The sequence below is a fragment of the Oncorhynchus clarkii genome, chromosome 5 (assembly GCF_045791955.1).
Source record: "Oncorhynchus clarkii lewisi isolate Uvic-CL-2024 chromosome 5, UVic_Ocla_1.0, whole genome shotgun sequence".
In the NCBI taxonomy this organism is placed as follows: domain Eukaryota; kingdom Metazoa; phylum Chordata; class Actinopteri; order Salmoniformes; family Salmonidae; genus Oncorhynchus; species Oncorhynchus clarkii.
In genome coordinates this window covers 20,729,895-20,744,894 of record NC_092151.1, presented here as the reverse complement: position 1 = coordinate 20,744,894, position 15,000 = coordinate 20,729,895, and the positions used below count along the sequence as shown (strand labels likewise).

The window sequence follows — 15,000 nt, the reverse complement described above, 5'->3', positions numbered from 1 at the left end:
ACACAACCGTCTGCTACCTGCACCTAACACACACAACCGTCTGCTACCTGCACCTAATACACACAACCGTCTGCTACCTGCACCTAACACACACAACTGTCTGCTACCTGCACCTAACACACACAACCATCTGCTACCTGCACCTAACACACACAACCGTCTGCTACCTGCACCTAACACACACAACCGTCCTCTACCTGCACCTAACACACGCAACCATCTGCTACCTGCACCTAACACACACAACTGTCTGTTACCTGCACATAACACACACAACTGTCTTCTACCTGCACCTAACACACACAACCGTCTGCTACCTGCACCTAACACACACAACTGGCTGCTACCTGCACCTAACACACAGAAGAGACTACAGCTCTGACACCCTTTCTGAGAACTTACACTAATCGGCCAGTGTGCCACACAGTGACACACTAGCCTCGCCAGATGAACATGGTGTGTGTTTGTGTGTCCGTGTGTGTGTGTGTGGTAGGTGCGAGGGGCAGAGGGAGACCCCAGAGGACTGCTGTGGGTTCTGGATGAGGAGATGGTGACTCCAGGATCGACAGAAAACACTGTCCTGGAGAGAGTCTGCCAGTACTACAGCTCTACTGGTGAGACGGGAGGGTGGGGAGAGTGGGGAGAGTGGAGAGAGTGTGGAGAGTGGAGAGTGGGGAGAGTGGAGAGTGGGGAGAGTGGAGAGTGGGGAGAGTGGAGAGTGAGGAGAGTGGAGAGAGTGGATAGAATGGAGAGTGGGGAGAGTGGAGAGAGTGGAGAGAGTGGAGAGTGGGGAGTGTGGAGAGTGGGGAGTGTGGAGAGTGGGGAGACTGGAGAGAGTGGAGAGTGGAGAGAGTGGAGAGTGGGGAGTGGGGAGAGTGGGGAGACTGGAGAGAGTGGAGAGATTGTGGAGAGTGGAGAGTGGAGAGTGGAGAGAGTGGAGAGAGTGGGGAGAGTGGGGAGAGTGGAGAGTGGAGAGAGTGGAGAGGGGAGAGTGGAGAGAGTGGAGAGGGGAGAGTGGAGAGTGGAGAGAGTGGATAGAATGGAGAATGGGGAGAGTGGAGAATGGGGAGAGGGGAGAGATTGGAGAGAATGGGGAGTGGTCCAGAGTGGAGAGAGGGAAGAGTGGAGAGAGTGGAGAGAGTGGATAGAATGGAGAGTGTGGAGAGTGGAGAGAATGGGGAGTGGGGAGAGTGGGGAGACTGGAGAGAGTGGAGAGATTCTGGAGAGTGGAGAGTTGAGAGTGGAAAGAGTGGAGACTGGAGAGAGTGGAGAGTGGGGAGAGTGGAGAGTGGAGAGTGGAGAGAGTGGAGAGAGTGGAGAGAGTGGAGAGTGGAGACTGGAGAGAGTGGAGAGTGGGGAGAGTGGAGAGGGGAGAGTGGAGAGAGTGGAGAGAGTGGAGAGTGGAGAGTGGGGAGAGGGGAGAGATTGGAGAGAATGGAGAGTGGTCCAGAATGGAGAGAGGGAAGAGTGGAGAGAGGGGAGAGTGGAGAGAGTGGAGAATGGAGAGTGGGGGGAGTGGGGAGAGTGGAGAGTGGGAGTGGAGAAAGTGGAGAGTGGAGAGAGTGGGGAGTGGGGAGAGGGGAGAGTGGAGAGGGGAGAGAGGGGAGAGTGGAGAGAATGGAGAGTGGAGAGTGGGGAGAGATTGGAGAGTGGAGAGAGGGGAGAGTGGAGTGAGTAGAGAGAGTGGGGAGAGTGGAGGGGGGAGAGTGGAGAGAGGGGAGAGAGTGGGGATAGTGGAGAGTGGAGAGTAGGGAGAGTGGGGAGACTGGAGAGAATGGAGAGTGGGGAGAGTGGGGAGAGTGGAGAGTGGGGAGAGTGGGGAGAGTGGAGAGAGTGGGGAGAGTGGAGAGAGTGGAGAGAGGGGAGAGGAGAGAATGGAGAGTAGAGAGAGGGGATAGTGGGGAGAGATTGGAGAGAATGGAGAGTGGAGAGAGGGGAGAGTGGAGTGAGTAGAGAGAGTGGGGAGAGTGGAGATTGGGAGAGTGGAGAGAGGGGAGAGAGTGGAGAGTGGGGAGAGGGGAGAGTGGAGAGTGGAGAGAGTGGGGAGACTGGAGAGAGTGGAGATTGGAGAGTGGAGAGTGGAGATTGGAGAGTGGGGAGAGTGGGGAGAGTGGAGAGAGGGGAGAGTGGGGAGAGTGGAGAGTGGGGAGAGATTGGAGAGAATATAGAGTGGGGAGAGTGGAGAGAGGGGAGAGTGGAGAGAGTGGAGAGAGTGAAGAGAGGGGAGAGTGGAGAGAGTGGAGAGTGGAGAGAGGGGAGAGTGGAGAGAGTGGAGAGTGGGGAGAGTGTGGAGAGTGGAGAGAATGGAGAGAGTGGAGATGGGGAGACTGGAGAGAGTGGAGATTGGAGAGTGGAGATTGGAGAGAGGGGAGAGTGGGGAGAGTGCAGAGTGGGGAGAGTGGAGAGTGGGGAGACTGGAGAGAATGGAGGGTGGAGAGAGTGGAGAGTGGAGAGAGTGGGGAGAGTGGAGATGGGGAGAGTGGAGAGTGGGGAGAGTGGAGAGAGGGGAGAGTGGAGAGAGTAGAGAGTGGGGATAGTGGAGAGAGTGGAGAGTGGAGAGAGTGGAGATGGGGAGACTGGAGAGAGTGGAGAGTGGAGATTGGAGAGTGGGGAGAGTGGAGAGAGGGGAGAGTGGGGAGAGTGGGGAGACTGGAGAGAATGGAGGGTGGAGAGAGTGGAGAGTGGGGAGAGTGGAGTGAGTGGGGAGAGTGGAGAGAGTGTGGAGAGAGGGGAGAGTGGAGAGAATGGAGAGTGGAGAGAGGGGAGAGTGGAGAGTGGTGAGAGAGTGGAGAGAGGGGAGAGAGTGGAGAGTGGAGAGAGTGGGGAGACTGGAGAGAGTGGAGATTGGAGAGTGGAGATTGGAGAGTGGGGAGAGTGGGGAGAGTGGAGAGAGGGGAGAGTGGGGAGAGTGGAGAGTGGGGAGAGATTGGAGAGAATATAGAGTGGGGAGAGTGGGGAGAGTGGAGAGAGTGGAGAGAGGGGAGAGTGGAGAGAGTGGAGAGTGGAGAGAGGGGAGAGTGGAGAGAGTGGAGAGTGGGGAGAGTGTGGAGAGTGGAGAGAATGGAGAGAGTGGAGATGGGGAGACTGGAGATTGGAGAGAGGGGAGAGTGGGGAGAGTGCAGAGTGGGGAGAGTGGAGAGTGGGGAGACTGGAGAGAATGGAGGGTGGAGAGAGTGGAGAGTGGAGAGAGTGGGGAGAGTGGAGATGGGGAGAGTGGAGAGAGTGGAGAGTGGAGAGTGGGGAGAGTGGAGAGAGGGGAGAGTGGAGAGAGTAGAGAGTGGGGATAGTGGAGAGAGTGGAGAGAGGGGAGAGTGGAGAGTGGAGAGAATGGAGAGAGTGGAGATGGGGGAGAGAGTGGAGAGTGGGGAGAGGGGAGAGTGGAGAGTGGAGAGAGTGGGGAGACTGGAGAGAGTGGAGATTGGAGAGTGGAGAGTGGAGATTGGAGAGTGGGGAGAGTGGGGAGAGTGGAGAGAGGGGAGAGTGGGGAGAGTGGAGAGTGGGGAGAGATTGGAGAGAATATAGAGTGGGGAGAGTGGAGAGAGGGGAGAGTGGAGAGAGTGGAGAGAGTGGAGAGAGTGGAGAGTGGAGAGAGTGGAGAGTGGAGAGAGGGGAGAGTGGAGAGAGTGGAGATGGGGGAGAGAGTGGAGAGTGGGGAGAGGGGAGAGTGGAGAGAGTGGGGAGACTGGAGAGAGTGGAGATTGGAGAGTGGAGAGTGGAGATTGGAGAGTGGGGAGAGTGGGGAGAGTGGAGAGAGGGGAGAGTGGGGAGAGTGGAGAGTGGGGAGAGAGTGGAGAGTGGAGAGTGGGGAGAGTGGAGAGAGGGGAGAGTGGAGAGAGTAGAGAGTGGGGATAGTGGAGAGAGTGGAGAGAGGGGAGAGTGGAGAGTGGAGAGAATGGAGAGAGTGGAGATGGGGAGACTGGAGAGAGTGGAGAGTGGAGATTGGATAGTGGAGAGTGGAGATTGGAGAGTGGGGAGAGTGGAGAGAGGGGAGAGTGGGGAGAGTGGAGAGTGGGGATTGATTGGAGAGAATATAGAGTGGAGAGAGGGGAGAGTGGAGAGAGGGGAGAGTGGGGAGAGTGGGGAGACTGGAGAGAATGGAGGGTGGAGAGAGTGGAGAGTGGGGAGAGTGGAGTGAGTGGGGAGAGTGGAGAGAGTGTGGAGAGAGGGGAGAGTGGAGAGAATGGAGAGTGGAGAGAGGGGAGAGTGGAGAGTGGAGAGTGGTGAGAGAGTGGAGAGAGGGGAGAGAGTGGAGAGTGGAGAGTGGGGATAGTGGAGAGTGGGGAGTGGGGAGAGTGGAGAGAGTGGAGATTGGAGAGTGGAGATTGGAGAGTGGAGATTGGAGAGTGGGGAGAGTGGGGAGAGTGGAGAGTGGGGAGAGTGGAGAGTGGGGAGAGATTGGCAAGAATATAGAGTAGGGAGAGTGGAGAGAGGGGAGAGTGGAGAGAGTGGAGAGTGGAGAGTGGGGAGAGTGGAGAGAGGGGAGAGTGGAGAGAGTAGAGAGTGGGGATAGTGGAGAGAGTGGAAAGAGGGGAGAGTTGAGAGAGTGGAGAGTGGAGAGAATGGAGAGAGTGGAGATGGGGAGACTGGAGAGAGTGGAGAGTGGAGATTGGAGAGTGGAGATTGGAGAGTGGGGAGAGTGGGGAGAGTGGAGAGTGGGGAGAGATTGGAGAGAATATAGAGTGGAGAGAGGGGAGAGTGGAGAGAGTGGAGAGTGGGGAGAGTGGAGAGAGGGGAGAGTGGAGAGTGGGGAGAGTGGGGATAGTGGAGAGTGGAGAGAGGGGAGAGTGGAGCGAGTGGAGAGTGGGGATAGTGGAGAGTGGAGAGAGTAGAGAATGGAGAGTGGAGAGAGTGGAGAGAGTGGAGAGTGGCGAGAGTGGACAGAATGGAGAGAGAGATAATGACATTTAAAAAGTGAGTCTAATGTTTCCTGTTCATTTTTAATTGTTAATTTCACTTTTGATTATTATCTATTTCACTTGCTTTGGCAATATAAACATGCCAGTAAAGCACTTAGGGGGGGTGGGTGGGCGGGAGGAAGAGAGAGAAAGAGAGAAGTGGGGGTGTCTGTGTTCGTTTGTTGCTGTGTGACTGTGTGTAAGAGTTTGGGCGAGAGTGTGTATGTCAGTGTCTTGTCAGTTTCAGTGACACAGAAGATATAGTGTCAGCAGTGGACATGTGATTCTGTTGTAAGGTGGCATCGAAGTTCAGTTCTAAACTCTGGTTTGTCTGTCCTCAGTGCGTAAGTGTGAACAGCCCCTGCAGTGTGAGGTGAGCCACCTGATGGGTTCTGACCCGGTCAGATATGACCTGACGGGATGGTTCAGCCTGGTGCAGAACAACCCTTCTGCTCTCAACGCCATCTCACTGCTGCAGAATTCCTCTGTGTAAGTGTTGCCGAATCTCAGATCCACCCTTCGCCCTAATTACTAACCATGTTACCATATTGCTTTTATCCATTTAACTATTGCAGATCTATAAGATGTTTAAAATATGTACATGTGCGTTTATTGAAATTATATCCAATACAATTTTTTGGAATGAATTAAATGTTGGCTTCAGCCTTTCCTTCTGTCTCTCGCTCTTTCTCGCTCTTTCTCTCTCTCCCTCTCTTTTTCTCGCTCCCTCTCTTTCTCTTTCTTTCTCTCTTTCCCCCTCTCCCTCTTTCTCTCTCCCTCTCTTTCTCTTTCTTTCTCTCTTTCCCCCTCTCCATCTTTCTCTCTCTCCCTCTCTTTCTCTCTCTCCCTCTCTTTCTCTCTTTCTCCCTTTCTTTCCCCCTCTCTCTCTTTCTCTCTCTCCCTCTCTTTCTCTCTCCCTCTCTTCCCCCCACTCCTTCTGTTTCTCTTTCCCCCTCTCCCTCTTTCTCTCTCTCCCTCTTTCTCTATCTCCCTCTTTCTCTCTCTCCCTCTCTTTCTCCATCTCTTTACCCCTCTACCTCTCTCTCCCCCTCTCCCTCTCTTTCTCTCTCTCCCTCTCTTTCTCTCACTCCCTTTCTTTCCCCCTCCCTCTCTTTCTCTCTCTCCCTCTCTTTCTCTCTCCCTCTGTTTCTCTTTCCCCCTCTCCCTCTCTTTCTCTCTCTCCCTCTTTCTCTCTCTCCCTCTTTTTCTCTCTCTCCCTCTTTTTCTCTCTCTCCCTCTTTCTCCCTCTCTTTACCCCTTTACCTCTCTCTCCCCTCTCTTTCTCTCTCTCCCTCTCTCTCTCCCTCTCTTTCCCCCTCTCCCTCTGTTTCTCCCTCTCCCTCTCTTTCCCCTCTCCCTCTCTTTCCCCCTCCCTCTCTTTCCCCCTCTCCCTTTCTCTCTCTCCCTCTCTTTCCCCCTCTCCTTCTCTTTTTCTCTCTCTCTCTCTCACTCTCTTTCTCTCTCTCCCTCTCTTTTTCTCTCTCACTCACTCTCTTTCTCTCTCTCCCTCTCTTTTTCTCTCACTTTCCTTCTCTCGCTCCCTCTTTTTCTCTCTCTCCCTCCCTCTCTTTCTCCCTCTCTTTACCCCTCTCTTTACCCCTCTACCTCTTTTTCTCTCTCTCCATTTCCAGTGGGGTAGTGAAGGCGTTATTCGGCCCCCGTGCCTCTGTGCCCCCTCTGTGTCGTGGTTTGGGAGGGGTGGAGGGGGGCAGCCAGCGTTCGCTACAGAGGAGTGGCACCGTCAGAAAGACCTTCAGCGGAGGAATGGCCGCCATACGCCGACACTCCCACTGTATATCAGTCAAACTACAGGCCGTAAGTCCCCTAATACACACTCCCACTGTATATCAGTCAAACTACAGGCCGTAAGTCCCCTAATACACACTCCCACTGTATATCAGTCAAACTACAGGCCGTAAAAACCCTAATACACACTCCCACTGTATATCAGTCAAACTACAGGCCATAAGTCCCCTAATACACACTCCCACTGTATATCAGTCAAACTACAGGCCGTAAAAACCCTAATACACACTCCCACTGTATATCAGTCAAACTACAGGCCATAAGTACCCTAATACACACTCCCACTGTATATCAGTCAAACTACAGGCCGTAAGTCCCCTAATACACACTCCCACTGTATATCAGTCAAACTACAGGCCGTAAAAACCCTAATACACACTCCCACTGTATATCAGTCAAACTACAGGCCGTAAAAACCCTAAAACACACTCCCACTGTATATCAGTCAAACTACAGGCCATAAGTACCCTAATACACACTCCCACTTTATAATCAGTCAAACATCAGGCAGTGAGTACCCTAATACACACTCCCACTGTATATCAGTGAAACTACAGGACGTAAGTACCCTAATACACACTCCCACTGTATATCAGTCAAACTACAGGCTGTAAGTAACCTAATACACACTCCCACTGTATATCAGTCAAACTACAGGCCATAACTACCCTAATACACGCCACCCCCCCTTCCAGGATGCTCTATTGAATCTGATTCGTCGAGCCAGGCCAGTGTTCCTGCAGTGTGTGGGTGCTAAGACAGACAGCAGTGGTGGAGGATTCGACGTCCCTGCTCTCAGGATCCAGCTACACTCTACACACATCCTCCCCGCCCTGCAGCTCTATCGCACAGGTTAGTGTTAGCCTAGAATTAGCCCTCAGATAGATGTGCACAGTGCAGTTTAGCAGAGCGTTAGCCATTCTGCACAGGTTATATAGTTGATCATTTGGGAATTTTGGTGGCATCATAGTGCTCACCTGTATAGCTATGGCTGACCACCCTATTTCATCTCTCTCTCTCTCAGGTTATCCGGAACATATGACTCTGAGTGACTTCAGGTGTCGTTTCCAGGCTCTGTCTCCTCCGGTCATGAAACGCTATGGTTCAGTCTTCATCACCCCAGACGAGAGGAAGGCAGTGGAGGAGCTGCTGGTAGAACTGGATCTGAACAAGAAGAGTACCGTACTAGGGGCCGGCAGGGTGAGAGAGAGAGAGAGAGAGGCTTCTGACTAGGAGTACTGAGCTCCTTAATGTTAGTCTCTGACACACCCTGTCTCTGTAGATTAGTTACATTGACTGTGGTAACTTTCTCTCCCTCTCTCTCTCTCTCTCTCTCTCTCTCTCTCTCTCTCTCTCTCTCTCTCTATCTCTGTTTCTCTCCCTCCCTACCTCCCCCTTCTCTCTCTCTCTCTCCACTCTCTCTCTCTCCACTCTCTCTCTCTCTCTCTCTCTCTCTCTCTCTCTTCTCTCTCTCTCTCTCTCTCTCTCTCTCTCTCTCTCCACTCTCTCTCTCTCTCTCTCTCTCTCTCTCTCTCTCTGTTTCTCTCCCTCCCTACCTCCCCCTCTCTCTCTCTCTCTCTCTCTCTCTCTTTCTCTCTCTCTCACTCCCTCTCTGTTTCTCTCCCTCCCTACCTCCCCCTTCTCTCACTTTCCACTCTCTTTCTGTCTCCCCTTCTTTCTACCCGTCCTCCCACCAGGTGTTTATGAAGCGAGGTGTGTTAAAGTACCTGGACCAGCAGAGAGACAAGCTGGTCAGTGTCTGGCTGGTTCACCTACAGGCTGCCTGTATGGGACACCTGGCTAGACAACAACACCGCAAAATGAAGGTGAGTTTGACCCCTGGCCCCCTGGCCCAGAATCATTAGCCTAGGTGCAACATGTCAGGTGTACTGTGCTAGGTTAGGTAGGTGCAGTTGCAACGTGTGTGTGTGCGTGCGTGTGTCCGTCCGTCTGTCCGTTAGATATTACTGTACTGTTGCAGCTAGGAACACAAGCATTTCACAATACCTGCAATAACATCTGCTAAATATGTGAATGTGATTTGATTTGTTACACTTACCCTAACATAACTCACATCCACATATTTAGCAGATGTTATTGCAGGTGTTGCGAAATGCTTGTGTTCCTAGCTGCAACAGTACAGTAATATCTAACAATTCACAACAATACACACAGATCTAAAGTAAAATAATGGAGTTAAGAAATATATAAATATTAGGACGAGCAATGTCGGAGTGGCATTGACTAAAATACAGTAGAATAGAATATAGTATATACATATGAAATTAGTAAAGTAGTATGTAAACATTATTAAAGTGACTAGTGTTGGGGAATAATCAGAATTAGTTGGTAACATAGGTGAGATGTTTTATATTCATTATTTGTTTGTGAGTTATTTCTCATCAGAATGTCTATTTTTGTATAATACTGTGGGCCGGTTGCAGTTCTGTTCTCTGTCAAGGGGTAAGTTATTTGGGCCGCAGAGAGGGGAGGGGTCAAGATTGTCTTCATATGTAAACATATCTTTTAAATCAATTATCTCTTGGCTCCACAATGTCTGTGTGCCAGTCAATGTGTCTCTGTGATCTTGTCAGGAGGGGGTATTTGATATATGCCTGTTGATAGGTTTTGTTTTATGGTTCTGAGAGCGAGAAAATAATAGTTTAGGAGACAAAGCTGAACGATAATTTATGGCCAATGCTGTCTGGCTATGTGTGTCTTTGCTATAAAGGATCTCAGTTGCAATGTGTAAGGACTCTCAGATAATTCATTTATAGACACTGAATTGATCTGAGAGTCACAGGGTTGTGATGGAGCTAATATAATTAAAGATGGACTTTATGATAACTCTGACTCTGAACAGGCAGTGGCTGGGGTGGTTGATGTCCTTGATGATCTTTTTGGCCTTCCTGTTACATCGGGTGCTGTAGGTGTCCTGGAGGGCAGGCAGTGTGCCTCTGGTGATGCGTTGGGCAGACAGCTCCACCCTCTGAAGATCCCTGTGGTTGTGAGCAGTGCAGTTGACGTGCAGCTCTCAATTGTGCATCTGTAACAGTTTGTGAGGGCCAAGCCAAATTTCTTCAGCCTCCTGAGGTTGAAGAGACGCCGTTGCACCTTCTTCCCCACACTGTCTGTGTGAGTGGACCTTTTCAGTTTGTCTGTGATGTGTACACCGAGGAACTTTAATCTTTTCAGCTACTCCACTGCTGTCCCGTCGATGTTGATATGTGAGTGCTCCCTCTGCTGTTCCCTGAAGTCCATGATCAGCTCCTTCGTTTTGTTGAGGGAGAGGTTATTTTCCTGCCACCACTCTGCCAGGGCCCTCACCTCCTCCCTATAGGCTGTCTCGTCATTGTTGGTAATCAGGCCTACAACTGTTGTGTCCTTTGCAAACTTGATGATTGAGTTGGAAGCATGCATGGCCACAGAGTCATGGGTGAACAGGGAGTAAAGGAGGGGGCTGAGCACGCTCCCTTGTGGGGCCCCTGTGTTGAGGATCAGCAAAGTGGGAGTGTTGTTTCCTACCTTCACCACCATGGGGCGGCCCGTCAGGAAGTCCAGGACCCAGTTGCACAGGGCGGTGTTCAGACCCATGGCCCCGAGCTTAATGATGAGCTTGGAGGGTACTATGGTGTTGAAGGCTGAGCTATAGTCAATGAACAGCATTGTTACATAGGTATTCCTCTTATCCATATGGGATAGGGAAGTGCGATGACATTGTCTGTGGATCTATTGGGGCAGTATGCAAATTGAAGTGTGTCTAGAATGACATGTAATGTAGAGGTAATATGATCCTTGACTAGTCTCTCAAAGCACTTCATGGACACTTATAAGAAATCACGAGCTACCCAGTGACACGAGCCTACCAGACAAGCTAAATGCCTTTTATGCTCACTTCGAGGCAAGCAACACTGAAACATACATGAGACACCAGCTATTCTGGACGACTGTGGGATAACGCTCTCAGTAGCCGATGTGAACAAAACCTTTAATCAGGTCAACATTCACAAAGCCGCTGGGCCAGACAGATTACCCGGACGTGTACTCAAAGCATGCACGGACCAAATGTCCACTGTCTTCACTGACACTTTCAACCTCTCCCTGACCAAGTCTGTAATACCTACATGTTTCAAGCAGACCACCATAGTCCCTGTGCCCAAGGAAGCGAAGGTAACCTGCCTCAATGATTACCGCCCTGTGGCACTCCCGTCGGTAGCGATGACATACTTTAAAAGGCTGGTCATGGCTCACATCAACAGCATCCTCCCGGACACTCTAGAACCACTCCAATTCGCATACCGCCCAAACAGATCCACAGATGATGCAATCTCAATCGCACTCCACACTGCCCTTTCTCACCAGGACAAAAGGAACACCTATGTGAGAATGCTGTTCATTGACTACAGCTCAGCATTCAACACCATAGTGCCCACAAAGCTCACCACTAAGCTAAGGACTCTGGGACTAAACACCTCCCTCTGCAACAGGATCCTGGACTTCCTGACAGGCCGACCCCAGGTGATAAGGGTTGGCAATTACACGTCTGTCACGCTGATCCTTAACACTGAGGCCCCTCAGGGGTGTGTACTTAGTCCCCTCCTGTATTCCCTGTTCACCCACGACTGCATGGCCAGGCATGACTCCAACACCATCATTAAGCTTGCTGACGACACAACAGTGGTAGGTCTGATCACCGCCAATGGTGAGATAGCTATAGGGAGGAGATCAGAGAACTGGCAGTGTGGTGCCAGGACAATAACCTCTCCCTCAATGTGTACAAGACAAAGGAGCTGATTGTGGACTACAGGAAAAGGCGGGCCGAACAGGTCCCCATTAACATCGACAGGGCTGTAGTGGAGCGGGTCGAGAGTTTCAAATTCCTTGGTGTCCACATCACCAACGAACTATTATGGTCCAAACATACCATGCCAGTTATGAAGAGGGCAACACAATGTCTTTTCCCCCTCAGGAGAGTGAAAAGATTTGGCATGAGTCCCCAAATCCTCAAAAGGTTCTACAGCTGCACCATCGAGAGCATCCTGACCTGTTGCATCACCGCCTGGTATGTCATCTGCTCGGCATCTGACCGTAAGGCGCTACATAAGGTAGTGTGAACGGCCTGGTACATCACTGGGACCAAGCTTCCTGCCATCCAGGACCTATATAATAGGAGGTGTCAGAGGGAAGCCCATAAAATTGTCAGAGACTCCAGTCAACCAATTTATAGACTGTTTTCTCTGCTACTGCACAGCAAGCGGTACTGGAGCGCTAAGTCTAGGACTCAACAGCTTCTACCCCCAAGCAATAAGACTAGTGAACAATTCATAAATTGGCCATTGGACAATTTACATTGACCCCCCCCCCCCCCCCCCCTTTGTACACTGCTGCTACTCACTGTTTGTTTGTTATCTATACATAGTCACTTCGCCCCCACCTACATGTACAGCTTACCTCAACTAGCCTGTACCCCCGCACACTGACTCGGTACCGGTGCCCCGTGTATATAGCTTCGCTATTGTTATTCTTATTGTGTTACTTTTATTATTACTTTTTATTTTAGCCTACTTGATAAATATTTTCCTCTTCTTTAACTGCACTGTTGGTTAAGAGCTTGTAAGTAAGCATTTCACGGTAAAGTCTACACTTGTATTCTGCGCATGTGACAAATAAAGTTTGATTTGATTTGATGATGACAGAAGTGAGTGCTATGGGGCGATAGTCATTTAGTTCAGTTACCTTAGCTTTCTTGGGTACAGGAACAATGATGGACATCTTGAAGCAAGTGGGGACAGCAGACTGGGATAGGGAGAGATTGAATATGTCTGTAAACACTCCAGCCAGCTGGTCTGCGCATGCTCTGAGGACGCAGCTAGGGATGCCGTCTGGACCGGCTGGGTTAACGAGGGTTAACACGTTTAAATGTCTTACTCACGTCAGCCAAGGAGAACGAGTGCCCACAGTCCTTGGTAGCGGGCCGCGTCGGTGGCACTTTGTTATTCTCAAAGTGGGCGAAGAAGGTGTTTAGCTTGTCTGGGAGCAAGACGTCGGTGACTGTGACGTGGCTTGTTTTCCTTTTGTAGTCCGTGATTGTCTGTAGACCCTGCCACATGTGTCTCATGCCTGAGCCGTTGAATTGCGACTCCACGTTGTCTCTGTACTGACGATAACACTTGTGTGTATCTCTGTGTGTCCCCATACAGGTGCAGCAGATGGCAGTGAGGTGTGTCCAGAGTAACATCCGTACTCTCAGAGGCGTGGCCAAGTGGAGCTGGTGGAAACTGCTGTGTAGAGTACGCCCCCTACTGGATGTTAACATGGATGACCAGAGACTTAGAGCCAAGGAGGTAGGAATTGATTCAGAGACTACTCAGTGATACAGAGCAAAAAAAGTATGTTGATTCAGAGACTACCCATGATTCAGAGCCAAACCGTAACCACTTGATCCAAGGCCTTTTGAATCAACTCAAAGCCAAATAGTTATAAGAGCTAAGCTGTTATCACTGGAGATGTGGTATGTTGTTTAACAAAATACTCTTATAAAATTTCCCAGGATGAGATCACGGCTCTGAGACGACGGCTGGAGAAGTCAGAGAGAGAGAGGAACGAGCTGAGACAGACCACTGACATCCTGGAGACCAAGGTGGGTATAGTTTAGGAGGCCTATAAAGTGTAAAGTTTGAGGGGCAGTAAAGTGTCAAGTTTGAGGGGCTGTAAAATGTAAAGTTTGAGGTGCCGCAAAGCGTAAAGTTTGAGGGGCTGTAAAGTGTAAAGTTTGAGGGGCTGTAAAATGTAAAGTTTGAGGGGCTGTAAAATGTAAAGTTTGAGGGGCTGTAAAGTGTACAGTTTGAGGGGCTGTAAAGTGTACAGTTTGAGGGGCTGTAAAGTGTAACGTTTGATGGGGCTGTAAAGTGTAACGTTTGAGGGGCTGTAAAGTGTAAAGTTTGAGGGGCTGTAAAGTGTAACGTTTGATTTAGGGATAGTAATATGTCAAGTTTGGGAGGCCTGTCAAGTGTAAAGTTTGGGAGGCCCGTCAAGTGTAAAGTTTGAGGAGCACTAAAGTGATAGGCTGGGTGGACAAAGTGTAAAATAAAGCTTTAGTTATGAATACAGGTGTGGGTGTGTTTTGTCTAGGTGACGGCGGTGTCGTCTGAACTAAGTGATGAGCGTTTCCGTGGTGAAGCTGTCAGCCAGGCGCTTGACATGGAGAGAGGAGAGAGACTACGACTCACCAGGGAAAACAAGGAACTACAGGTAGTATTACAACAGCACCCTAATAACTCTCCAGTACACAAGGAACTACAGGGAGTATTACAACAGCACCCTAATAACTCTCCAGTACACAAGGAACTACAGGGTGTATTACAACAGCATCCTAATAACTCTCCAGTACACAAGGAACTACAGGGAGTATTACAACAGCACCCTAATAACTCTCCGGTATTCAAGGAACTACAGGGAGTATTACAACAGCACCCTAATAACTCTCCAGTACACAAGGAACTACAGGGAGTATTACAACAGCACCCTAATAACTCTCCAGTACACAAGGAACTACAGGGAGTATTACAACAGCACCCTAATAACTCTCCAGTACACAAGGAACTACAGGGAGTATTACAACAGCACCCTAATAACTCTCCGGTACACAAGGAACTACAGGGAGTATTACAACAGCACCCTAATAACTCTCCAGTACACAAGGAACTACAGGGAGTATTACAACAGCACCCTAATAACTCTCCAGTACACAAGGAACTACAGGGAGTATTACAACAGCACCCTAATAACTCTCCAGTACACAAGGAACTACAGGGAGTATTACAACAGCACCCTAATAACTCTCCAGTACACAAGGAACTACAGGGAGTATTACAACAGCACCCTAATAACTCTCCAGTACACAAGGAACTACAGGGAGTATTACAACAGCACCCTAATAACTCTCCGGGAAACACAAGGAACTACAGGGAGTATTACAACAGCACCCTAATAACTCTCCGGGAAACACAAGGAACTACAGGGAGTATTACAACAGCACCCTAATAACTCTCCGGGAAACACAAGGACTAAAGGTGTTGTGTGCCTGGCCCCATACAATAAAGTATTTTTCTCTCTTTCTTTTTCTCTCTTTTCTCTCCTTCCCTTTCTCAGGCTCGCCTGGGCCAGTGTAAAGTCACCATGGTGACGCTGGAGAAACAGTTGGAGGAGGAGAAACAGAAAGTCCAGAGCAAAGAGTCCCAGGCTGGGACAGGGACAAGCTGGGGAACTACTAGAGGTAACTAACTGCCTGTCATTTGGA

At 50.2% G+C, this 15,000-nt stretch overlaps 1 protein-coding gene across 5 annotated transcripts in view; it reads left to right on the top strand.

Annotated features, from left to right (window-relative positions):
* Positions 1 to 15,000, top strand: part of LOC139408507 (unconventional myosin-XVIIIb-like) — a 65,287-nt gene that overhangs the window by 17,558 nt on the left and 32,729 nt on the right. For all 5 annotated transcript variants that reach the window (XM_071152479.1, XM_071152478.1, XM_071152477.1 and 2 more), the window contains 10 exons: positions 494 to 614; positions 5,237 to 5,384; positions 6,527 to 6,710; positions 7,397 to 7,553; positions 7,726 to 7,901; positions 8,399 to 8,527; positions 12,902 to 13,045; positions 13,252 to 13,341; positions 13,833 to 13,952; positions 14,853 to 14,976. In XM_071152479.1, the coding sequence (XP_071008580.1) occupies positions 494 to 614; positions 5,237 to 5,384; positions 6,527 to 6,710; positions 7,397 to 7,553; positions 7,726 to 7,901; positions 8,399 to 8,527; positions 12,902 to 13,045; positions 13,252 to 13,341; positions 13,833 to 13,952; positions 14,853 to 14,976 (1,393 nt within the window). The remainder of the gene's footprint in view (positions 1 to 493; positions 615 to 5,236; positions 5,385 to 6,526; positions 6,711 to 7,396; positions 7,554 to 7,725; positions 7,902 to 8,398; positions 8,528 to 12,901; positions 13,046 to 13,251; positions 13,342 to 13,832; positions 13,953 to 14,852; positions 14,977 to 15,000) is intronic.